This window comes from Molothrus aeneus, chromosome 2 (genome assembly GCF_037042795.1).
Source record: "Molothrus aeneus isolate 106 chromosome 2, BPBGC_Maene_1.0, whole genome shotgun sequence".
Classification (NCBI taxonomy): Eukaryota; Metazoa; Chordata; class Aves; order Passeriformes; family Icteridae; genus Molothrus; species Molothrus aeneus.
This window is the reverse complement of record NC_089647.1, coordinates 29148581-29173127: the sequence shown is the minus strand read 5'-3', so window position 1 is coordinate 29173127 and position 24547 is coordinate 29148581. Positions and strand designations below refer to the sequence as shown.

General features: G+C 46.0%; 2 protein-coding genes across 2 annotated transcripts in view; one reads left to right on the top strand and one right to left on the bottom strand.

Moving 5' to 3' along the window:
- ITFG2 (integrin alpha FG-GAP repeat containing 2) overlaps positions 1–6443 on the top strand; it is a 12287-nt gene extending 5844 nt beyond the window's left edge. Inside the window, exons 8-12 of the mRNA XM_066572252.1 lie at positions 1139–1189; positions 1656–1747; positions 2256–2373; positions 2956–3129; positions 3277–6443. Coding sequence (XP_066428349.1) covers positions 1139–1189; positions 1656–1747; positions 2256–2373; positions 2956–3129; positions 3277–3419 — 578 coding nt within the window. The 3' untranslated portion in view covers positions 3420–6443. The remainder of the gene's footprint in view (positions 1–1138; positions 1190–1655; positions 1748–2255; positions 2374–2955; positions 3130–3276) is intronic.
- NRIP2 (nuclear receptor interacting protein 2) lies at positions 5325–24547 on the bottom strand. Its single transcript, XM_066572253.1, has 6 exons — positions 23945–24547; positions 19203–19379; positions 14681–14763; positions 14137–14264; positions 12217–12269; positions 5325–11410 (listed from the first exon to the last, which is right to left on the bottom strand). The coding sequence occupies exons 1-6, from the start codon at positions 24173–24175 to the stop codon at positions 11318–11320; spliced, it is 765 nt and encodes a 254-aa protein (XP_066428350.1). The 5' UTR covers positions 24176–24547; the 3' UTR covers positions 5325–11317.

Here is a 24547-nt window from a genome sequence, read left to right as displayed (position 1 = left end):
AGACTTTCCTTGCACGCTGACACTGCTTCCCTCCTGTAACTCCTGAACCCTCCTTTGGTACCTATGGAGAATAAGCTTTCACTTCCCCTTGGGCATAATAGAGGGCAGAAAACTCCCAGCAGAGATCACTTGCTCCTGTATTGCTCTGCCCAAGTATTGCCTCCTGCAGTGCTGTCTGAGAATGATTCAGCCTGTCCAGTGTAATTAGAGGTTGTGGACAAGAGCAATCCACTGGACCTGCCCTCTTCGCGTTCCTCAGAGGACCTTTCCTGCCCAGTTCCTAAGCTTGTCATGTTTTTAGCATCTCTGATGCTGCTGTGAGCAACATGGTCAACAGAGCATGAAATCAATTATTTTACTGCATATGAAGCCTTGCATCTATTGAGAGATGTCTGTGAAAAACGAAGGCACACAGAATAAGGGATGAAGAGCAGGCTGTGAAAAAGCCCACTGATGCTGGACCATCAATAAAGGAACAGCTGAAGAGTGCCATCCTGACCAGTTTCCAAGGGGGACACAGCAGATCTCTTGGATCAGAGCCTGTCTGGGTGCTTATCACTAGGGGCAGCTAAGCACCCAACCAGCTGGCTTTGCTTTAGGCTGATCTGCAGAAAGGGGGTGGTTTGCAGCCTGGGAATGTGGAGGGGGCTGTAGTTTGGATCTGTCTATGGGCACTGGAGGTGGGCTCGTGTTGTTAACCTACTCTGGGAAAACTGCCTGCTTGCTTTCAGCTCTGCTGGCTTGCCCCTGACTGCCAGGTTTCCTGGGTTCCTCCTCAGGGAGCCAGTGCCTCTCCTATGTTGTCACTGACAGGGTTAAATGCAGCTTCCATTGAATACTGCTCCAGTCCTCTCCCTGAGAGTGTCATATTTTTAAAACTTGACCTTGCATATCTTTTCTTTTTTTAGTAGCTAGGTAGAGAGTTTACTGAAGGGCTGAAACAGCCCAGTGGTCAGGGAACTCTCCTCTTCAGATTTAATTAGTGACATTTGTCATTGCTGTCCTGCACACAACTGGGCAAGGAAAGGAGGCAGCATGGATCAGCTTGGTTTGGATCTTTTTTATTGTTTTCAGGAGAGGGAGGGGACAATGTTTACAAAATGGCATCAACGCCAGTAATTTTCTTTTGCACTTACAGGCTCCAGTGAGAATAGTGGCTCAGGTCTCTTTGCCCTCTGTACTCTGGATGGTAAGTCCTGCCAGTGCCCTGGAAGAAGACCTGGGGGGCAGCTAAGGCCTGTCACTAATTCAAAGCAGGGATCCAGGGGCTCAGTGCTTTTGATTTTTAAAAGAATGGGAGGGCTTCAGAAACCCTTCAAGGGTCAGGCAAGAGAATTTGATTCCAAGACCCCTTCTGCTGACATATTTTATGTGAAGGCACAGAGGGCACTGTGAGGATAGATGCTTGTTTATGTTCCATTCTGTCATGGCCAGTGCCCCCTGCCCAGTACTGCTGCAGTATATCTGCATAATGGGAGCCTGGTAGGTGGGGTCAAGTGTCCACTGTGGCTTTAGCAGCCAAGTTCATCCCTGTGCTATTAGCAGCTAACTCTCTGCAACCCTGAGTGTTGAAAGAGTAGGGCCTAGCATTAGCATTAGCAAGCATCTTGCTCTCTTTTATTGTTTTCAAGACAGTTGTTTTTTTCTTTCTTCAGGAACACTGAAACTGATGGAGGGAGCAGACAAGCTGCTCTGGTCTGTTCAGGTTGATCACCAGCTCTTTGCTCTGGAAAAGCTGGATGTTACAGTGAGTATCTGAGTAAGGCTGGGAGAGATGCAGACAAAAACTCAGCATGGCTTTGTGCATATGAACTTAGGAAGGGCAGAAGGAGTATGACTCAGTTGGAAAAGGCTGGGATTATCTCAGGATGACACAGAGTGTTCTGGCTGTAGCAGTACATTGTGCACTCAGGTCAGTCTGCCCAGCTGCAAGAGGTTGAGCTATGTCTGCCTGTTAGACCCAGCATCCATTTATCCATTCATATAAACTTTTGTCTCCCAGCTGTTTTTCAGTCTTGCTGCAAAGCTGAATGGTTTTGCTCACTGCTAATACCCTGATCGTCTAAAATCTCTTACAGTATGTAAGGATTGCCATATAGAACAGGGATGAGCTCCAAGTGCAAAATATCTGGATGAGATATCCAGAAGTGACATCTAGACATTAGTGTTGTGTCTCTGAACCAGCAAGAAAGATTCTTGGCTGTCCCTGGGAGTAGGTGACACCTGTGTAATACTCAGTGCTCTGGTTCCTGCAGGGCAATGGGCACGAGGAGGTGGTTGCCTGTGCGTGGGACGGGCAGACGTACATCATCGACCACAATCGCACTGTGGCCAGATTCCAAGCAGATGAGAATGTCAGTGCCTTCTGTGCAGGTGGGAAGCCTGACTGCAAAGCCAGCCCTCACAGCGTTTTCCCCTCAAAGCTACTGCTCCCATCTAAGAGACCCAGAATCCTTTGTCTGCCTGCAGTGGGGAGTAATTTCCCTGTGTGCATATTGCACAAGGCCCAGCTACTCTTTCCTCTGGTGGCATCTGGGAAAAATGACCATGAGAGAAAGTCATGCTGAGACTTGTCTATGGTGGCTTGGGGTTTTTTCCTTGTCCTTTTTGGAGGTGCTACAGTGGTCTCTTGTCCTCCACACTGCTTTTTTAATTTGCAGACTTCTAAGCTGTTCTTAAGTGGAGATAAGGAGCCCATGGAACCAGCCTGAGTTTTGGCTCTGCTCAGTCCTGTCTCTCAGACCTTCAAGAAGCAGCTTGCACATTCCCCAAGCTTCATGCAGTTCAGAGACAGCTTCTTGGATTGTCTCAAAGGGACTTTGTATACCCAGGCCCCTATCTCTGCCCAGGTGCTTGCTGTTTTCTGCTAACAGCTTTGGTACCTCATCATGTCAGTTATTTGCTTTCTCTTTCCTTTTGGAAGTAGTCAGATCTCCACACTTCTGCTTTCTGCAGGCCTCTATGCATGCAAAGAAGGGAGCAACAGTCCCTGCCTTGTTTATGTCAGCTTCAGCCAGAAGATCTACATCTACTGGGATGTGCAGCTGGAGAGAATGGAGTCCACCAACCTGTTGAAAATCCTGGATGGTGACCCAGAGTTTGAAAGTCTCCTGCAGCAGCTGGGTGTAGGTGAGTGCAGAAAGAGCAGAGGACGTACAGAAAGAAAGAGGATGAGATGGCAGATGATGTGCTGGAAACCAGAGTATTTCTTGAGGAAGAGGCTTTCACACTGCCTGGTGAGAATTCCTAACAACCGGTTTTCTCTCTTCTCCTTAGACAAAAACGATGTTGATGCTGTCAGAAACCTGATTCACAAAACACTCTATTTTCCTGAGAAATACCATCTCAGCAGCCCCTCGCAGGATCCTGCTGGAACAGATTCTTCTACCCACTTCAGTGGCATCCAGGATCCCTTATAACAAGAAGGCTGACATCTTTAATTCTAGCACAAGCTCATCTGCAGCTGGAGTTGGGCATCTGATGAAGATGACTGTTCTTTCCCTGTCTTGTGAAAACTTCCAAACCGGAAAGGGTCTACAGGCTGTGAAGGGATGTTCTTGGCTGTAGGCTCGCCTGTATGTGGTGGGTTGGTTTGCCTTTAGATGAGGCAGCTACAAGAACAGAAAGGGCCAAGGATCCTGCACATAGGCCTTCTGTTGCCAGTTTCCATAATCCTCGCCAACTAAAGTGCTCCGCTGGTCACTGTGAAGGAGCAGTGAGGTCACAGATGGAGAGAACAGCTGAGCCAAGTCCCCATTTTGACCTATTCTTAGAAGAATATTCTTACTTCAGTGAATACTTGTGAGTTCTTAGCAGGATCACAGTGCAGGAAGTGGAGATGGATGAACTGAGTTAGGGTGCAGGCATGGGCCTTCTCTCCCACTTAAGTGTATTTAAAGTAGAGCCATGCATTGTTTGTCTTTGCTACTGCTTTTCTGCCAAGCAGTTTCTCGCAAATCACCTTTTCTGAGTAGCTGGAGACATGCACAACTTGCACTAATGAGTGTGGAGAGAGAGCAGCTCCAGCAAACCCAGCTCTGGTCAAGAGTCATTGCTTGTCTCCATCTTCTTGGGCAGGGTGATCCCAGAGAAGGCTGTGACTTAATAAAGCAGCTGTGAAGAGGTCAGTAAGACCAATCTGACTTAACTGTGGATCTGTGGTGCTATGAGAGCTTGGCCATCCCACAATAAGCAGTGCAAATGCCACTCCTGCCTCTTGTTGTGGAGAGTGTCATGCTTTGAGTCCTGCACAGCTGAAAGAGGCAGGCTGGAAGTGATGTCCCACTGGCTGGCATGAAGAGTGGTAAAGTGGAGCTCATTTGCAAAAGCCCAGGCATGAGCCTTTCCACATGCTGTTGTTGCTGTGCTTTTCCCTCTCTTAGCTTGACTCTTGCCTAACTCGGCTTGTTAGGAAAGGGGCAGCAGGCCTACCTGCTGGCTTGCATCGATTATCCCCTTTCAGTTGTGTGATGTTTTATTGGACATGTGTGATGGATGGAGCTGTCCCTTTGCCCTTACAGCAGCCTGAGTCACAGCAAATACAATTCAGTGATCTGGAGCAAGTGGCAGCATTTAAAGATCCTGCAGGCAGTTGAAAACCTGCTATGCTTTATTCTGCAAAATATCCAAGGGCAGCCGTAACTGGGAGAAAGTGCTTTGTATAGAGAAAAGGAATGTCTTGCCCTTGGTGAAAGTGACTATTGTTGAAGCAGCCCTGTGTGGTAGAAGGGCAGGATCTTTACATAATAAGCCTTAGCTGTTCTTTGCAGTTTCCTCTGTAGATTTATATAAGCTTTTCAGAGGACAGTGCTGTCCTCTGCATTCGGTGGCAGTGGAAGTCGGAGCATGGAGCAGTGAAATGGTGTGACCTGCTCTGTACCTGCCAGCTTGCTTCTCAGGCCACTCTATCTTCTGACTCTCTAACTGCAGTAGAAGTTTCTCTCCATTTTAATGGCCTTGCTGAGAAGCATTTTTAAATGTTCCCCTGTCCTACTAAGTGCTTGTGTAAAACTGAACTCTTCAGGCAGGACCTTTCAAGTAATAATAAAGCTTATTAACAGTGGTGTTGAGAGCAGCAAGGCTGGAGTCTGTGAGCTGTGGAGAGCTGATACCACAGGGACCATCTACTCGTGGGCTAAAGCGAGGAGTTTGTCTTGAAGCTTGTCAGACCTAGACTGCAACCTCAACAAATTGTCAGCTCTTGTGATACTAAAATGTGCAGCCACCCATCCCAACAGGAATCATCACCATAGCTTTTGGCAAATAGGGCCTGGCAGGGAAACAGGGTGGCCTACACTCATAACAGAACAACTGAGGGCTGTCTGTCCATGCCAAATATAAATCTTTATTAGCAACACCAAATATAAACCTTTATTAGCAACACAAGCGCAAGGGGTGTACAAATGGGTGCACATGGCTGGAACTGTTTTATGCAAAACAAACTTTGCTGTACAGGTTGAATGATTTCCAAGAAAGGAAGGTCAAACTGATCCACTGTTGGACTATTAATTGTTGAGAAAGAATGGGAAATGGTTGCTGAGGAAGAGATGACATTTTTCTAAGAACCATCTTTAAAAGAAAATGAGGCAAAAGCCTTGCAAATACTGTGCACCCCAACCCTCTTTTGCTGGCCTGAGGATAAAATTGCTGTGCAAGCCCAGGCAATGCACACTATCAAGCAGAGGTGAGAAAATACAGACACTACAAAAACATCTGTTCCCCAAAACTTTTTAGCTCTTAAAAACCATTGGAGAGGAAAAATACTAACATTTGAGGGCTTCCCCTGACAGTTTTATATTGCGTGCAGCATATAATAACTTGCAGATGCATTTTGCTCTGGTGCCCCTTGTGCACAAGAGAAAATGAAAAGTGTCTACAGAAGAATAAACTGAACATCTCTACTGTTCCTTGGCCAAAAGATGGCTTTCCTTATTTTTTCCTGCCTTGAACTCCTAAGTGCCAAATACTTCCTGAAGTCTGTTATTCAGGCTACTTCCACTGGCAACAATTTTTCTGAAGTGAAGTGTCCATCTTCTCTGGGAAGGAGCCACTTAAGGCCCTGTCTCTGGAGTGATGGAGTTACATTATACTTTCTTTGTAACTAATTGTCTCTTTGTCCTTGCCAGCCAACGCAAGCTGTAGAGTTGGAATTAGAAGTGGTTCCTTCCCACACAGCAGAAAATGTTTGCTGTATCCTTCTCTAGCAGATTGGCATAACCTGCTGGTGCTGGGAAACTTTTCAACAGGGCAGCATTTGCAGGACACCTTTGTATGTCCCAGTGCCAGCACACAGCAAGTGAGGAGTCTGACTGTATCCTCAGGCACTGGGGGTATTTGCAGATAAATGATTCATGGCTTTGGTTCTGATGCTCAATTTACTAGCAAAAAAATAAAGGGAGGGGGTTGCCTTATTTTCCTGAGACGTAATAAACCTGCTCTCCATCCCTGCCTTTGTTTTTATTATCTTTCTGCTATAATTTAGTTATTTCTATAACTCTTTAGGTGTATCATGGCAATGTGCCAGTGGAGTCTCTTGAAAGGAGGATTGAATGCAAACGTAGGTATGTGGCTCAATGGTCTTCAATGCCATAGCTCACCTGGTGGGAGTGAAAGGAGCAAGCCTCTGGGAATATGGATGGCTGCAGCTCCCATTCTGTTCAAAAGCAAGTGACCCCAAGCTCCTGGAAGTGGTCCTGATTATGGCTTTGGCAGAGTGCCTGTTCTCAGGAAGGACACAAGTCCTTCTCCCCACCCCAGGTGTATTGCACACTGTTCCAGAGATTTGCCATGGCAGGTGTTTCCCTGCAGACTGTTCCACAGCTGCTGTGCCCACTCTATTAGAAAGCAGCCCTGATAGGAACTGACAACCAAGGTGGTTCAAAGAGATTGTCCCTAAAATAATAACATTCCATTTTTTGTCTTGAAGGGACAGGTCTCATCACGAGGAAGCCAGTGTTGGACACATACAGGATGTGCCTATGTCCTGCTCTGAGCTGGCACTTTGTACTGAACTTCTGCTTTCTGTATGGAAGTGTTAGCATTTTTGATTTTCAGTGAAAAAGACCTTTAGATTATTCCTTTGTTCCCTTTATCTCCCAAAAGCAATAGAGATGACTGGAATTGGGAGTAGGGAAGTATATCTGTATAATAGACTTTTCCAAGAGAAACTACAATTAAGACAGTCTTCAGCCTTGCCAGCCCACTCAAAAATTACTTACTGTGCTTCCCAGTGTTGGAAGACTTAAAAATGACCATGTTTGTAGATGGGAGTTGAGTTGGCTTCTTTGAGATGTTGTAAGTCCTATTTTACAATCATGTTTTAAAGCCAAGACTTCCTTCTTTCACAATGGAGGTTATGCTTCAGATGAAATGACACAAAAATGCTTTGGAGAAAGAAAAATATCTGTGGGCTAGAATTCAGAATACAGATGTCAAATGCAGTAACTGTGTGTCATTTTATGCCAAGTAACTTGGGGAGATGAAAACCCACCAGGAACTGTGTTGGTGAGGAAAGCAGGTACTGACCCTGTAGGATTAGACTGTGATTTAGTGAATGGGTTGAAGTGAGGTGTCTGCCATGGCATCATGACCTGCAGTTCTCATTTAGTCATATAAATGTTTTTTTCTGGAAGTTCTGCCTGTAGCAAAGCTTGATGGGGAAGTTCCAAGATAATCTGTTGGCAACAGATTCCTCAATGTTTGGACAAAAGAGACTTCTACTGAGTGGATCTCTGTTCAACTGACATGGACAGGAGGAGGGTGAAGAGTGTGTCTTCTGCCCTGGAGCTGATTTCAGAGCAGATAAATTTATTAATTTATTGCTTTCTTGGAAACATCCTCTCTGTGACTGAGAATTTATACATGCAGTTGTTAACAACAAAGAGGAAAGGCTGGCAAGATTGTGGCACAATGTGGGAGTGTATTAGCAGCCAGGGCACAAGGCAGGTGTTAAAAGGATTCTCTAAAAAGGAAAGAATTCCTTTTTGAAGGAAATTTTTCACTTACCAGTGTGAAAAGAAGGAAAGGAGGATGCAAAGGAGTCACTAAGCAGAGAAGAGAGGAATAGATAGGGCTGAGATTTTCACCTAGTGTAGCACATCAATTCAAAGATGAGCCTGAACTGTAAATGGTTTAGGATATGAGGCATATGATCCACAGAAAGGCTTCAGAAAGGCTGTAGGATGTTCTGGATGTGAGCAAAAGCAGTTAGTCCAAGACAGACATGTAGGAACAGCACCTGGTGAATTCCAGCAGCAGCTAGAGTGCAGTATCTGCAGGGCTGCAAGTGACAGGCAGTAGTCAAAACAATTGTCAACTCAAAGTCATGGCAGTTTTCTGTAGGATCCCATCCAACACTCCTTTTAAATCATTGGAAAGATTCCTGTTGGCTTCAGTTTGAAGGCTCCTTCTCACCTACACCCTGCCCTAGCCAGGACCCAGCTGCAAAACTGACACCAGGCACTGCTCTCATGAGGAAGTGGCCAGCACTTAGAGCTGTTGGTGGCCCTCCCCTTCCCATGCACTGGTGGGCACCAGCAAAGCCCAGCAAAAGCCCTGTGGTGCTCCACAGGGAAGCTGGGCCTCATATGGGCCTGGCAAAGCCTGGCAGAAGCCCTGGGACACTCTGAAAGGCAGCAGGGCCCCCTGCAGGGCAAAGCAAAACTTAGCAGAAGCCCCAGGGTGCTCTGAAGGGAAGCAGGGCCCCTTGTGGGAACGACAAAAGTCATCAGATAGGGTTAGGTGGTTGTGGTTAGGTGTAGGGTTAGGGATATGGGTTGTTAGGTGGCTGTGGTTAGGTGTAGGGTTAGGGATATGGGTTGTTAGGTGGTTGTGGTTAGGTGTAGGGATATGTTTAGAGTTGGGGTTAGGGGTTAGGTTTTGTTACATGGTTTGCGGTTTAGAGGTAGGGGTGAGGTTTAGGCCTTGGAGTTTAGGTTTAGGGTTTGGGGTTAGCTTCATGGTTAGCATTAGGGTTGGGGATTATGGTTAGGTTTTGGGATTAAGGTTTATAGTTAATATCTTTATGATTAGGTTTCTGTCTTGGGTTTAAAGTCACATGGTAAATGTTGGGGTTACAGTGTTAAATTTAGGGTGTTATTTTTAATGTTTTGTTTTATAGTTAGGAGGTGGAGATTTGATTTAGGTGTTAAAATTAGCATTAAGTTTTAGAGTTTGTTTTAGGAGTTAAATTTAGCATTAGGATTTAGTGCCTTACATCTTAGATTTAGTGTCATTGTTAGGGTTTATTGTTTGGGTTAGGGCTAAAGTCAGCTTTTGGGTTGTGATTTAGAGGTTTTTTTTTTTAATAGATCATAGAAATTAAAAAGATTTGTAATGGACATGGTATCTGTAGGTATAGACTATTTGCCCTTGTTCTACATGCTGTTTTTAGAGGGCAGTGGGATTTGGAAACTGGGTGAGTTGATGCATATAGCAACAGATGTTTTGCCTATCACAAGCAAGATTTTGTCAGCAGAATTGGCCCAGGCACCACGTAGACTGCAGCTAGAATACAAGATGGTTTAGTACAAGTGTGAGCTATCTAGACCCCTTGATAGGGATTTGAGAAGCCAGTCAGGCATGCAAGTGATACAAATCCAGGAGGAATTACTGCTGCTTTGGAAGACAGGCTCATGGAGCAGGCATGCTTTCCTGACTAAATGGAAGAACCATTGGTGTCACTCGAGAGATTCATGGAAAGCAGTTCATGCAGCCAGAAATAGTCAGATGCACAAGTAGAAGAGTGGCAGAGATGTCAAGGAATGTATCAGAAGCTGCAAGATATGATGACTAACAGTAAAAGTCTGCTGCTCCTTGTGGGAGCAGCAGATGCCAGTCACGCCAACTATCACTGGTAAGTGAATCCCAAATCATATCAAGCCAGGCTTTACTCTGATGTCCTTAGCATGTGTTAAACTAGTACACAAAAGAACTAACAAAAAAAAAAAAGAAAGCAAAAATACATACACATGTTTTTTGAGAAACACAACAGAGCCAATGACCAGTTTGATAAAAAAGGAAGAGAATCAGCGGCGTTTAATCCAGGAAAATAGGCAAAATGGGGTTGTCATAGCCTTTTAAGGGTGGATAAAGGTATATTTTGCAGTTGGGATAGTGAATCAGTAGCCATGAGGCATGGAACAAGCCCTGATCTGATGCATTTTTCCTAGAGCTAGTTAAGAATAGATTATGTATTTTTAATATAGCTATGCTTTAGTATGGAAATTAAAAAGGAATTAAAGAAATCAAATAAACCCAATTGTTAAGTGACTTAATAATCACCTTTAACATTCCAGATGAGTTCACAGCTCTCTAACCAGAGCTAATGCTACAAATTCATATTTGGTGCAAGAGAAGCAAAGCTGATGGACTGTGTGATGCCAGGACTCAAGGCTGATGATGTGTCTATGTTTAATCACTGGATTTCAAGTTGGAAGAAAGGAGCTGGCAGAGCAGAAGACTTGGTGCTGTAATTCATCTCAGCATTTAGACTGAGTGGCAGGATCTCTGAAGCAGCAGAGGGAACAAGGATGCAGCTCTAGCAGCTGGAGTGCAGAGAGGAGTGGCCTGGCCAGAAGAACAGGGTGTGCAAGTCTGGTTACAGGGTGTACACCAAGAGATGGTAAGCATTGCCATTCATATAATATAGCTTAGTGCCCAGAGAGGCAATGGCAAAGCCCAAGCCCCTGTCAGTGCTTTAGGTGTCTGCACTCAACATTTCTGTCAAGGTTTCTTAGAACTGAGAACTCTAAAACTGTTTTTGCCACAGTTTTCCCCAGAAAATACTTCTGTTCTGATCTGAGCCAGCAAAAAGCAGCAAAATCCAGCTTCCCAGAGTACAGACAAAGGGAACAGAGTCCTTCTGACAAAGAAACAGGACTGGTGTACGCTGGCATTGAGGCAATGAGAAGGGAAAGATTCGTGGTAATCTTTGGAGGTCTTCAAAGAAAACGCTGTTCTCCTGTCAACAGAACAACTGGAGATTGTTCACAGAGACTCTCTTGTGAACAGTGTTGTAAAGTCATTAAAGGGGTAGCATAAATTTATTACAGAACCAGAAATTGGAGTGACTAGGGCCAAATAGCAGAACAAGAACAAAATGCCCACTTGGCACATCAGGACAAGCAAGAGGGTCCACTGAAAGGAGGGATATCTCAAGTTGAGGCACTCCCAGTGACAGTTTCCAGCACCCCCTGGCCTTTTTCTCACTCCCCATTGAATGCCTCAGCCTAGAACTCAGCAAGGTTAGGGGCATGGGAGCCTCACCCTCATCTCTCTCTCATGGCAGCAAGTCTCCAGACATGGGGAATGCAGCCAGTCACTGACCAGGCTCTTCAGAGGCATGTAGAAAAGGCAGCTCCTCACTCAGTGCTTTAAATCTCAGGACTCCTTCCTCCAAGTCGATGCAACACTAAAGAAGGAGAGAGACAGTTATTTTCTGGACATTTCAGATAGCAAATCTCATTATGTCTATGATTAGGGAGCACCTGTAACACCTCTCTGGTTTTGTAGAGACCTTACAGGTTTCCTTCCCTGTCCCACATGCTGCCTCCTTGCTCCAGCTCCCTGTAGTGGGGTTCATCTCCAAACCCTTCACAGGGCCATTTCCCTCCCTTCTTCCTATGACCCTCTCTGAGTTGATGTCCTCACATCCCTCAGCCATTCAATCCATTGGTTTTTCTTGTTTTATGAGCCTGGCATGTGGCCACAAGTGTGTGACAGGCAGGAACCAGCTTGCTGCAGCCATATGATGAGCCACCCAGGAGCCAGGCTCAGCAGAGCACTGACCCTGAGCCAAGCTGACAAAAGGACTCTTTCCACTCATGGCCAGTGAGTGTTGGACACTGAATGTGATCACACAGCTGCACTTGGCTTAAAGCAAGGGCACAGCTTGTTCTCATCTGCCTTCCAAGGGCAACATGGGTCTAAGTCGTGCCTTTTCTTGTCTCCTCTTCAGTTTCCTCTTGCACGTTGTATGGTCAGGAATACAGAAAATGGGAGATGTGATAGTATCCTACTGAGTGTTTTCTTTCTTAAAACCTTTAAGAAGGGCTGGGAAGGAGTCAGTGACTCAGAGCATACTGCACCCAGTCAGGCAGCTGTGTGACAAGCATTGCCCTGAGAGACCTGGACATTAAGTAATTTTGATGCTTACAACAACCAGATCTTGGAGAGCTTCCTGAGGAGCCCTGCAATAAGCAAAGAGCTGTTCCTTACCTTAAGAGACAACAGAGTCTGGAGGCCAATGCAAAACTCCAGCATTTCATCATCTGAGAAGAGAGAAGAGACTGATCAGGCTTTAGGTTATGTAATACTGCCTCATTAAAGAAAGTGTGTCTCTCCTGTAAAAGGATATGAAATACAAGAATGTCTGATTCATGAATTTTTATGGACCAATATGAAGCAGATAAAAAATAACAAGGAAAAGGATGAGTTAAACACACCAACATTAACAAGCAGGTGGTAGCAGTGACAATAATAAATCTCTCTCTTCTGTCACTCACTGATGAGCCTTTAAAGGAGCTGTTTAGGCACAGTCCTGTAGATGGTCAAAATGAACTTTGCAGCTGATAAGAGAAGGAAACCATGATTATCATGACTACTGTGAGATAAATTTGAAGGTGTTTGTGTGATTGTTTGAAACTTAATATGAGACATCAGAAGGGGCTTGTGAGATCCCATGAAACTTACTGTGGGCTGTGTAAGGGAAGGACAAAAAGCAGAAGGCAAGCAGCAGGGTGAATCAGGGGAGAACAAGCATGGGAAAATGGAGAGGAGAGGGGATAAGGGTCACATGCAAGCAGGCTCTTGGTTTAGTTTTCTGACCAAAGCCTGCATCTAATGGCTGCAGTCTAACCGATCTTATGAAATAATTTTATTAAGGTGTTTTTTTCCATGTAACTTGTCTGTCCTACTCGTAACCGCTGCAAGTCTTCAGTGTCAGCAAACATAGAGGATGCCAGGGGTTAAAGTGGTAGCTAAAGGGAATTCCCAGGTCCTGGAGTCTGCAGTAATCAGCAGCCACTTGTAATTTCATTAGCACGTCAAATGTCTCCTGGAGGCCTGCTTGCCCTGTAACCAGTGGCTGTAATTTATAATTTATTTCTACCACATAAGTGAGAGCACAGGGAGATGTAAGACACAGGTGTGGCAATTCTGCTCCTTCCAGGCAGCCATTTCCATGTTCCAACAAAATGGGTAGTAGGTAGTAGCTGTGGGGTAAATTCACCTGTTATGGTGCTAGTACAGATTCCCCATGAAGGGCAAGAACAAGCAGAGTGGAAACCAGGAAAGAAGAACAAGCTGGAGTGTGTAAGAGGAGGAAGCTCTTTCTAGATAACTTAGGAATGTGGGAAGAATGTACATGAAAAGAGGGAGCAAGAGAAGCCTTGGAAGATGAACAGGACTCATTGAAGATAGGGAAACAGGTTAAAGCAAGAAGGTAAAGCTGGAAGACTAATAGGGAGAAAGATCGTGGGGGAAAGAAGACAATCCCGTTATTTTCAGCATATGCACAACTTGATGTAAATGCAGAACATGCACCCTTTCTGCTGTTTTCTGGGCCTGCCTCAGTGCCCCCTGGCCTGACCTTGTCTCCTATGGCTCCTTCCTTCACAGGGTCCTGCTGCAGGACACTGAAGGAGACTCAGCACTCTGGGGCTTCCAGGTTCTTTCAGGGTGCTCCCTGCAGCAGAGGCAGAGGAGCACACAGAGAAGCACTCTAGGAAATAAGCTGTACCCTCTGTTACTTTCTCTGATGACTTCCAGACAGCCAGAGATACAAGTGCCCATTCCGTAGGAGAACATAAGGCACCAGAGGATTAATCAAGCCATCTGCAGAATTTTATGAAAGCTCCATTTTAGAATTGAAATGAGAATTTTTCACATCCTTAGTTAAGACTGAAAAAGGACCTAATTTCTCCGCACTTTCAATGTCTTCTCTGTACTCTTCCTATGGCCTTTGCCTTTGGTTACATTGAGGGTATTCACTTGTATGGTGATGTTGGCCTGCAGTGGAGGTGGCCACATCACCAACCTTCCACCATGTCATGCTTTTTCCAAAGGTCCTTTAAATGCCCTTGGCAGGGCAAGAGGGACACAGGAAAAACAAGGGAGAGGAGGGACTGGCACTCTCACCTACAACCAGTGCTGAACACAGCACTATCTCCTGGCCAAATTGCAACTCCAAATGTTCTACTCGGCCAACAACGCTGGGGATGGGAGGAGAGAGGTCTCCACAGTCCATGGCAGACACTTCTTCCAGCCTGTGGGACACAAGAGGTATTATTGCCTCAAGCAGAGGAAGAGGGGGAAAACCAGGACTTCTCACTGATGGCAGTTCTTCTGGGTCTCACTGGGAACAGGCCCACAAGAGGGGGATCTCTTTCATAGCGTATGCCTGGAGGCAGATTCAACCAGCAAAACCTCAGCACCAGCCACCAGCTGGGCAGCTTTGCCTTGCAGCACAGGCAGGCAGAATTGCACAGCTCTGCCTCGGAGCCTGGGGTCTGCACACACCTTTGCCAGTGCTCTAATGCCTTTCCCTGTAGCCCACCCTCTGCATCTTCTCCTCAACAGCCATGCCAGTCATTATCCCTGGGGATGGGAATCCAGAGTGCCTGGGTTCTTGCCATGGTTTTTCCTTTAGCCATCCCTCCTTTTACACTGTGCAAAGACTTACCCCAGCTGGTTTAAACACCTCTTGGAGATGAGGTTTGGTAGACACCCAGTGTTAACAGTTGCTTTCAATACCTGACCTTGGCACTAGAAAAAACAACAACAGATAATTACTGTAGGCTCAAAATTGGCATATTCACTCCTCCAACAGTGTGACTTGGATTTTCTGAGTAACATAGCCAAGTTGTGTTTTAGGCAGTAGTCAGAAGGCAAGAGTTTCATCCAAGACAATGGTGGTTTCCCCAGTGCTCTGCAAATCACTCTCAAACACTTCTTTTTGAATTTGTTTTTCTTCATTTGTATTTGATTGCCCAGACACTTATCTTCGTGTGACTTTAACTTAACAGTATTCCAGTCAGGAGATGCACAGTTAGAGAAATTGTTCATAAAACCAACATGGACTTTGTTAGCAGGGCAGTAAGTAATATGCAAAATTTTCTAAAGGAATACAAGAATGTGCTAGTTTTTCTCTCCATTTTTTCTGGTATTGCAGGGAACAATGTCCCGGAGCTAAATGTTTATTCTCAGCAGAAAAGCTGCAAGAGGGAGAAGTCTGAAGGAGAAGCAGGAGCACCCAGGACAAACACACCTGAAATGAGCTTAAATTTAAGGCAGTTCCCAAGATAACTGGCAAATCCATGTGACTCCTGAATCCAAGACACAACTTAATCAAGAGATGACTATTTTGTGTAGGGCTTACATCATATTCCTGTATAGCTCTTTAAGTTTATAAGACATGATATTACAATAGTCATAGCTGGTGTCATTTGGCAAAGGGGCCTGCACCCTGCCCTGCACCCAAGTAACCTGTGCATGATTTTACTGGAATAGTTCCCAGTGCTTTGCTTATTTCATTTCTTTACCCCTTAGAACATGAAAGGGAAAAGAAGATAAGGTTGCCATCTGTTTTCTGTCCCCTCTGCAGAGAGGTCCTTAATGGCAGGCCTGAGGTGATGAAGTAACAGCAGGTCACATTTATTTTAGGGGGTCTGAAAACAGCATCATCCAGAACATCAATAAGAATTAGGTTGAGGAAAAAAAAAAAAGGAGAAACAGGACTTAGTAAAGGAACAGGAAAAGATGGAATAACTGTCATCTACAAAATATATCTTTACCTATGGTGCCTGATCATACCTGTTCTTGATGGTCTACTTCTTCAAGGCTCTGTCTTACACCACTGCCCCAAAAAAACACCAAAAAAATCCCACCCACAAAATTTTCCTTGGGGGGGCTCATTGTATTCCTACTATCATTTGTGTTTTTCCTGTGATTCATTCTCTTCCATCCACTATGGCACTCTGTGACATGAACTACTCAGAAGCAGCAACAAACCTGCCACATCTTCTCTACTCTCATGCTCAGTTCCAACAAGTTTAAATGCTTGAACACCTTAAGCAGACCAGCATGGCTATGAGGGACTCTGTGCAGCACCAGCAGGGTCAAGGAAAATGTCTCAATTTGCTGATTTCTTATCTAAGCCTGTGTATGATTATTAATCATCACCGAGAGCTGCATCCAGTATTTCCAAGATTTCATTTTCCAAAACATGCTATCCCTGAGTAGTTATAAAGAGAAAGAAGAAAACAACTCCTGTGAGAAATACTGGAATGCTGCAAACAGACAATACCAACAGGGTCCCTTTCAGCCCAAACCATTCTGTGATTCTATGGCAAAATCTCCCTTCTATTTTAGAGCTCTGCAATATCTGTGCTGCCTGGTCCTCCCTAACACATCAGCCCTGCCTGTAAAGACTGTGGCCAGACTAAGCAGAGAGGCAAGATAATGCACAGAGTGCAGGCGCATGCCAAACATCTGCCTCCACATCCTCTTTACTCAGAAACAAGACCTGGAGCATGGATAGCAATTGCTGAGGAATCACTTGGGAGCAGCAGACTTGAGATGCATGAGCTGCTGCTGTTATAATAAGCCTAAGCTGTATCACTAGGCAGATTACTGAGTTTTGTTTCAGAGCAGGCTGGGAAATCTGCAAGTTGGAGACTTGACAGGATATAATAGGACAGTGATTATTCTGTAGAAAACAACATTTAATCTCATTGAGTGTAAACAGCTCTTCACCACTAACCATTTCCCTAGAGAACTCACCAGGAGCCTGAGAAAAGTCCTTGGTCCAGCGTACCAAAAATACAATGCAGGCAGCTCATAAGCACTGCAAGGCTTCTTGGACTAGAAGAACTTTTCATCACTTTACCCACTCTCATGTCTACTCCAGAATTTTCAGTCTGTTACTGCCAGTCACGTTTATTTGCTATCTAAATGTCAATTATCAGAATTTCCAAGAAAGAGGGGAAGGGGAATCAGTAAGGATCACTATAATGAGCTGTGTTTTCTGAAATGATGTCAGTTCTAAAGTCAAGAAGCTGCTTTAGCAAACAAAAGGCTGATCAATCCCAGGTTGCTTTGGCATAGAGGAAAACTGGCCTTCTACAGCAGTGAAGTTTTTCAGCATCTATTTCCAAGTCAACAAGAGACAAGCCTCACCACAAAAAATAACAGCTTGATTTTATGTTGCAGAGGCCAGTCATGACTAGTTTTCCAAACTACTTTTCAAAAACTGTCACAAAAAGGGGCAATTATGCTAAAGTACCATCTGGGCAACCCACCTAAGCAAATAGGAGGGTGAGTGACTGCAGTACAACTATTATAGACTAGGTCTATCTGTGATCTCTGGGACTTAGACATAGGGCAACTAAAGCCTGTTAGAGTGAAAACACTTACTGCCTGAATCTCCATGTACCACTGAAGTCTACACATATTTGAGTTTATTCCCTAGTCAAATTCAGTTACAAGTCTTAGTGACTTTACCTTAACAGTATTCCAGTTAAGAGATGCACAGATGCCTTTGTTACCCCTTTGAGATTTTCAGCACACTTGCCTGTGTGTAAATGGTAGATTCGCTTTTCGCAGGAGTCAGGGAAAAAAAAAGACTTCTCTGGGGCTGTGCTCCATTTCTAATAAAAACTACACTATAATCAAGGAGATCTCCAAAAGGTACCAGCTCACCTCTCTGGTTCAAATGAACTGGCAGCCTGAATCCTATTTCCTGCCACAGCTCTGTTACTGACAGCAGAGGCTTTTTGAAGTTCACAAATGTAAACATCAAAAGCAGCAAGACAAAAAGAAGGGGAGGAGAGCTTCCCTTCCTTCAGTGTAAGATCAAGTGTGACAAACAGTGACTGGCTCCTAAGAAGGGCAGAAAAAGAGGGAAACGCCTGTGCAGAATTCAGGGAGCGTTAGTTAGGTCTATTTCCTTGCTTGTGATGCTCGTTAACCTTCCCCTGTGAGGGAAAATAAAACGTGGGTGACAGCTGGGGTTCAGTGCAATAGAAACACAAAAGGGAATGCCTGGTGGACTGTAACACTGACTTAGCTACTGTCCCTGTACATGCCTGTCCTTGTTCAGTGTGCATGCCTGGCAAAAATACCACCCTTTATCAATAAACTTCCTCCTGCAGAACAATAAGGAGAGGCTATTAAAGAAAAAGAAACACCTTTATTTGCTCAAAACCAGGCTCCAAGTAATTGGAGAAATTACCCTGAGAGCCATTCATCCTGCCAGTCTGTCCCCAGGTGTGGTTATGTTAACCCAGCTATATTAAAGTCTTAAATTCAGGGTAAGCAATGCCTAATTGCAGCAGTAAAGGCTGCAAAACAAACCAGACAGTGGCTTTGCTTGGTACTGAGATATCTGATCTAAGCCTTTCAGAAACTTGCTACCAGGCTGTGTTCCTATTATAATTTATTGTGCTAAATGAATTTTCAAAGGTATATATATTTTTCTTGGAAGTGTAGCCTTTACACTCAGATATGGGAGACGTTCTGTAGGACCGGTAGCTGAACTAAAACCAGCTTTAAAATGGGTTTTGTACAACAGATCTGTATCTTGGTGAGTCTCATATCTGCATGTTACTGTGCAGCTCTAAGCATCCAGCCCTCTTCCATGGGCCACAGCTTTTGGATGTGCTTTCTCTAACTGCAGGGGCCAGGGAGTAGTGTGCTCTGCAGTATAGGAGGATATAAGAAGAAAAGGAAGCTAAAAATACTGCTTCCATCAAGAGATGCAACTGTGCTAACTTGGAGCACAGTTATCTACTTTCTGAGGAGCTCCTTTGACACCTGAGGGAATCAGACTAGACTGGAATTAGTTAAATGTAAATCAGCTAGAGGCACCTGTCTTCAAGTGATAAGGAGACATTTCTTGCTTCTACATGCAGTTGTAAAATACCTCGTATCATGGGAAAGCTGGCCTTCAAAGGAAGGAGATGTGATTATGGTAATTTATGTTCAAATATGGGCAACTAGAAGAAGACATGTAGCAGAAAGGCTTTCCTCTGGCTTTTGGAAAACCTGCATCCAGATTCTAGGAGAGGCCATGCATGAAATCTCTTCTTTTTGGCTGCAGCTGGCTTTGAAATTTATAACTCAGCATGGCCCTTGGGAGGAGGGCAGCTGGAACTCAGAGCTGCTGATTTCACAGTGATGGCAAATGCTCAGTGTTGTTGCCTTACCTGGCACTGTATTAGCAGGGGTGAAGTCTCTTTTCTCCTGTCCTCTCCCTTTTCCATTTTTTCATCCTGGTCCTTTGCCAGCGGAGATTGAACCCGTGCAGGCAGACCCCTGGCCTCGCCCCGGAGCTTGTTCAGGTTGCCTTCCAAGAGGCGCCGCTGGACCACACTATGAGGCTGCTGTCTCCATCACAAAGAAAGAGAAATCCCAGCTAAGTATGGAGCTAAAGACAAGGATATTTGCTAGCCCAGGGATGCAGGTTGGAAATGCTTAACCCAAATGGTCGTCCTGATGAAAGACATGCTTATCCAAAAAAACTTTCTTTAAATCCCAAGATTTTTTTTGGTAGCTGCTAATTTGGTGTTAAAGTGTTGGGATGTCTGCGGCAGGCAGGTCTCTGGGATGCAATTATTGGAGGAGAAGAATATGCCTGATGCATGCTCTCCCCACACATATCTGTTCCTTCAGCTAAACATGCACTGGAGAGTCTAATTTCTAATTAGAAATTTTGAATTAGTGCACTGCCTGCTGGGTGTGTGCTGACATCCCACCAGGCACATTCACACCTTCCAGTGTGGGAGGGCACGAGGAACACAGCATGTGTGTGGTGCACATGTGGGCAAGAAGGCAGGACTGCAGATATTTTAGGTGTACCAGCAATTATTTGTAGTGAAGCAGGAAGCTCCCCTAGGAGGAAACTAAAACGAGCTTCTAATGTTCCTTGGAGTCTGTCTCTGCTCCCCACCATCAGATGTTCTAGATTTTGCCCAGTATTGATCCATCCAGTCCCTGAACAGCTACTGGAATCAACAATGGGCAGCACCAATGAAACAGGTGCCTGTTGCAGGTAGCTTTGTCCTTTATCCATGTACTCAGCCCCACGGCCCTTCTGCAGGAGTGCAGCTGCTCTGGGCTGGCCATGGCATTCCCAGTAACAACAGCCTGTTTGAAGAAAGGCAAACAATCTAAAGGGGTTAATGTGCTACAGCTTAAATTGTTGTTTTTAGCTCTCTAAAGAAAAAGAAAAAATTAAGTAATCTCCCAGGTGGTGTAGCAGTTTGATGCAGGATCTTGTCAATGAGCAGGCAAAACACCTGAACTAGACCAGACCTGCCAATGAGCTGGGCTGCATTAACCCCACAGATTTCTTGTGTTTCAGACTAGTCTCATGCATAGCCAGAGAGCTGAGGCCAGAGAAGCGTGCAAGCTGCAATTTGAAGTACCCTGATTTGTCAGATTTGCCCAGTGGTTGGTGCAGGATGGCTGCCACTGGCTCTTTGGTCACACTCAGCATTGCCCTTTGCAAGATGCCAAGTTCCTCTTACCTCTGCCTCCCTGCCACTTCAAGGGGTGAGAGTCAGATTGTTCACTTGCTGCATGTGAAACACCACAGCAGTTGAAAAAATGGGGTAAAAATATCTCTCTGTTCCTGGTCTTTTCCCAGCCTACTGTGCTGGTCCACAGCACAGCTGGCCCTTGTACTTAGCTCCCTAAATACTCTGAGCACAGTGCCAGTTTGGCTGCCAGCTAACATCTGGGCCATGGGAAAAGGGCAGGGAACAAACAGCAGGTCCCCAAATTCCCATCCTCCCTCCTGCCTCTCACAATCTGGCATGCAAAGACCTTTCCCACAGAACGAGCAAGCTCTTTGCAGCTGCCACCTCTGTCCCCTTCTTGTCACTCAGGCTGGGAAGAGGCCAAGTGCTGGTGGGGATTAGCTGAGCTTTGGGATTTTGGAGGCATCTGGTTCAAGAGCAGACTCCTAGGGCCCTGCCTATCTTCTCTCTCACCAGTGAGATGAAGAAGTGGAGAGAGCGTTGTAGCTCTTGGACTGGTCAGAAACAATTAGATTTAGAGGATGGTAAGGGAGGATGTTGTGAGTGTTGTGGCCAGGAGCTGGAAAGGATGCCCTCTCAGGGCACTTAGAGGGATCAAAGAAGATTCCCAGTGCAACTTAGGGAAGGTTCATGTTTTCCAATGTGAAACCTCCAGGCCTTGCTATGATTAGTGACATTGTATGAGCTGGGTATCTTGATTTTTGGGAGGTGAGAAGCCAGATCTTCAGGCCTTCTTGGTATTTCCGGAATATTTTAGCTCATGTAGCTACCTTTTTTTTTAATTTTCCATTTTAAAAAACCCCCAAAACTGATCATGCTTTTTATTGCAAAGGTGGAAACACGAGATCTCCACGGAAATGTGTAATTACTCATTATTGGAGAGATGATGGGCCCATCAAAATGCAGGCACTTCTGGATGCATTGCATAAGCTGAGTGCACACCCGGAATACACAGAAAAGAGTGGCAAAAACTAACAGCTTGTGACTGCGAAAGAAAGTAGGTATTTTATTTTAAATTACATGAGGCCTTGCTCTAGTTTTAGGACATGGAGCTGCCACAGCTGGAGTCTCTGGCACTGTCAATGGAGACCCGTTTTGGGGAATTAATTAAACTTTCCTCCCAGTGTCAGTGCTGTAGGAGTCAGGGGTGTTTTACTCTCTCTATCCAAATCAAACTCTCCAGCACATCCTACTGCTGCTTCATTTTCAGTACATTCCTTTTTTGTATTCCTGTCCTCCAGGAGGGAGCCAGATCAATTTAGGAAAAAGAGATGGGGATTTCATAGTGCTGGAGAAATGTCTAGAAAAATAAGCCAAAAGCATATTTGGGACTCTGATTTGCAGTGCCCAAAACATCACAGCAATATCACAGTGTCCCACTGAGTTGCAGGAACCTCTGAATCCCACTTGGAAATCTAAGACCTGGTTCTTCTTTTGCTCCAAGTTAAAGCAGAAACGGAGGTACCACATTGACCCCAGGTATGGTGCTGTGTGTGTGAACTTGGCACAGCGGCCACACTTTATTTTGTGCCCTCTAACACCAGAGCAAAATGTCCATGTGAGAAAAACACGTCATGCTTCATTCACTGCTCCTTAGGTCCATGGTAAAAATGTTTCAGCTATTCTGTTATGGACCAAACATGAAGTTGCAGTGGGTTGCAGTGACTGAACGCTGTCGGCATACAGCAAGTTCTCCTGCCTGGAATGGTTATTTCCAGCAGGAGAGCTGCTTGTGGCAAGTGATTTAAACAAGGACTGTCTCGCCCAAGGAACCCCTTAGGGCTTCAGGATGCCAGTTGTCACTTTGGGGCATGGTGTGACAGGAGTCAATCCCAAAGCAAAGCTGGCAGATGTGTTTCTGCCTGCCTTTGTGGCTGGAGTCAGCAAACACGCACCAGAAGCCTCAGAAGTGGCTCATCCCCATACCCTGCCCAGGGACGCTGTGCTCCGGAGGGGATGTTGGAGCTGCAGCACTGCAGGCCCCAAGGGCCAGCACTGGCTCTCTGGGCTGCAGCATGGCCAGAGCTCCTTCCCCACGGGGAGGAGAGTCCTGCTCCTCGCTAGGACAGCACAGATGTGACACGGCTCTTGCTCTCCAGCCATGACTGCACACAGGGCTGGAGGGACACTCCACACCATCCCTGCTGACAGCCATGAGCGTGGCTGCAGAATGGGAGCAGCAGCTCAGGGGCACTTGGAGGAGCTACCCAGCTCCTGCCATGCCAGGGACTCCCAGCAGCTGCTAAGGGAGCTGAGGGAGCTGCAGGGAGGGTGGTGGGAGCGGCAGGATGTGCCAGCACGGGAACATGGCACCGACCCCTCGTCTGCAAACCACTGCACCCCAAGGTTTCTGCAGGGAGGATCAGCTCCCGTTAGTGCCAGGTCCCACACGTGTGTGGCCCTGTGCCACTGCGTGCCTCGGGAGCTGGGAAATGACTGGAGGCACACACACAAGAGCATCTGTGGTGCTGCTGCCACTGTCTGAGGATACAGAGGGGAGCACAGACTGCAGGCAGGGACAAGATCTTTTATGACACCCACTGCCACAGATGGAACAAGTGATTGTGCCCCCATCACAACCAGATGTGAGCCCTCTTTTGGGAAAATGGTTTAGACCTCCACATTCTTGAGCAGTTTAACTCTACAGTGGAGAGAAGTTGGACAGCAAAACTGCCTGAGCAAGGAGAGTATGTGTGCAGTTGAGCCAGGGAATCTGCTTCCAGCCTCGAGGAAACCCTTCCAGACCACAGACTGCCAAGGCTGCTGGAACAGACCTCCCTCCCTGATGCTCCCTGATCCACGTCACCACAAGGAGATGCCCACAGGCCTCGCTCCAGTGCCTCCTCCCCAAAGGAGTCATCCAGAGTGCCAGGTGCTGCATCTGCCTGCCTGCCTGCCTGGTTTGCAGTCCTGCCCTTTGCTTGCCCCTCCATAAATCCAGAGAGTGGGGGAAAAGAGAAAAATGCAAAAAGGTGACAAGGTCAAACATAAGTCTCTCAGAATTTCATTAATTGTACTTCCCTCCCTTCTGAGTCCAGGAAGCATTCTGCTTTTGAGCTGGATCATGCAGGGATACATGGGGGCATTCAGAGATGTCCCACATGGAAATATACGTGTCACATGAACATACATAGGTATCGGGTGAATGGAAATTTGGATTCTGGAGAGTCCTTCCAGTCCATGTCTGCCTGAGGAGTTTGGTTCCTATGCGGAGGCACAAAAAGATGGATGCAAGCAAATGAGTGATCAATTCTTTCCCCTCACCCTGACCTGCTTCTAGATGATCCTGAAGGGAAGTTTCATTTTTGCTGAACCTATGATCCTTTCACAAAACCTGACAGCAGCTCCCAACTGGAATGGAGGCTATCAGGAGAACCCCCTCCCAAACGGGATCCCACTGGACTCACCAGATCCTTGGAGGTGCCAAGCCTTGTCAAGCCATCCAGAGGCAGCAGATCAGCAGAGTCCTTGTGCACAAACTGGGTGGCCTGTTTGAGGCGCCTCTTCTGTTGCAGAATAGCTTTGTTCCTCAGCTCCATCTCACACTCCTGTCGCTCCAGGTCGGGAGCGCCCTCGCTCTGCTTCTCCTCCTGGTCTCCTTGTCCCAGTGGCAGGGGGCAACTCTTCCTTGCGCTCATGGTGAAGATTCAGAGAGAACAGGTCCTTCTTGGTGTGCTGGGGTGTTCCCTGAACTCGTCTCCTGGTGTTTGCCCTCTGGAGGCTGACTCAGTCTCTGATCTCCTTTCCCTTTCTCTTCCTCACGGCTCTCCTTCTCTTCCTTTCTCTGCCTATCCTCCTGCTCTCTCAGTTATAACTCACCCATCTCTGAAGTGTCTCGGTGCCTGTTTCTCCCTCTGTCCTCTCCACTCCGTGTCCCTGTGCTCCCGCCTCTTCCCCTCCCTCACTTCTCCTGCCCTGACTGCAGCTTTGCCTCCTCCAGTCCGTGGGTCCGTGTCGTAATAGAAAAAGCCCCGCGTCAGAAACCGCTTTCCATAAATCACGGCAGAGCC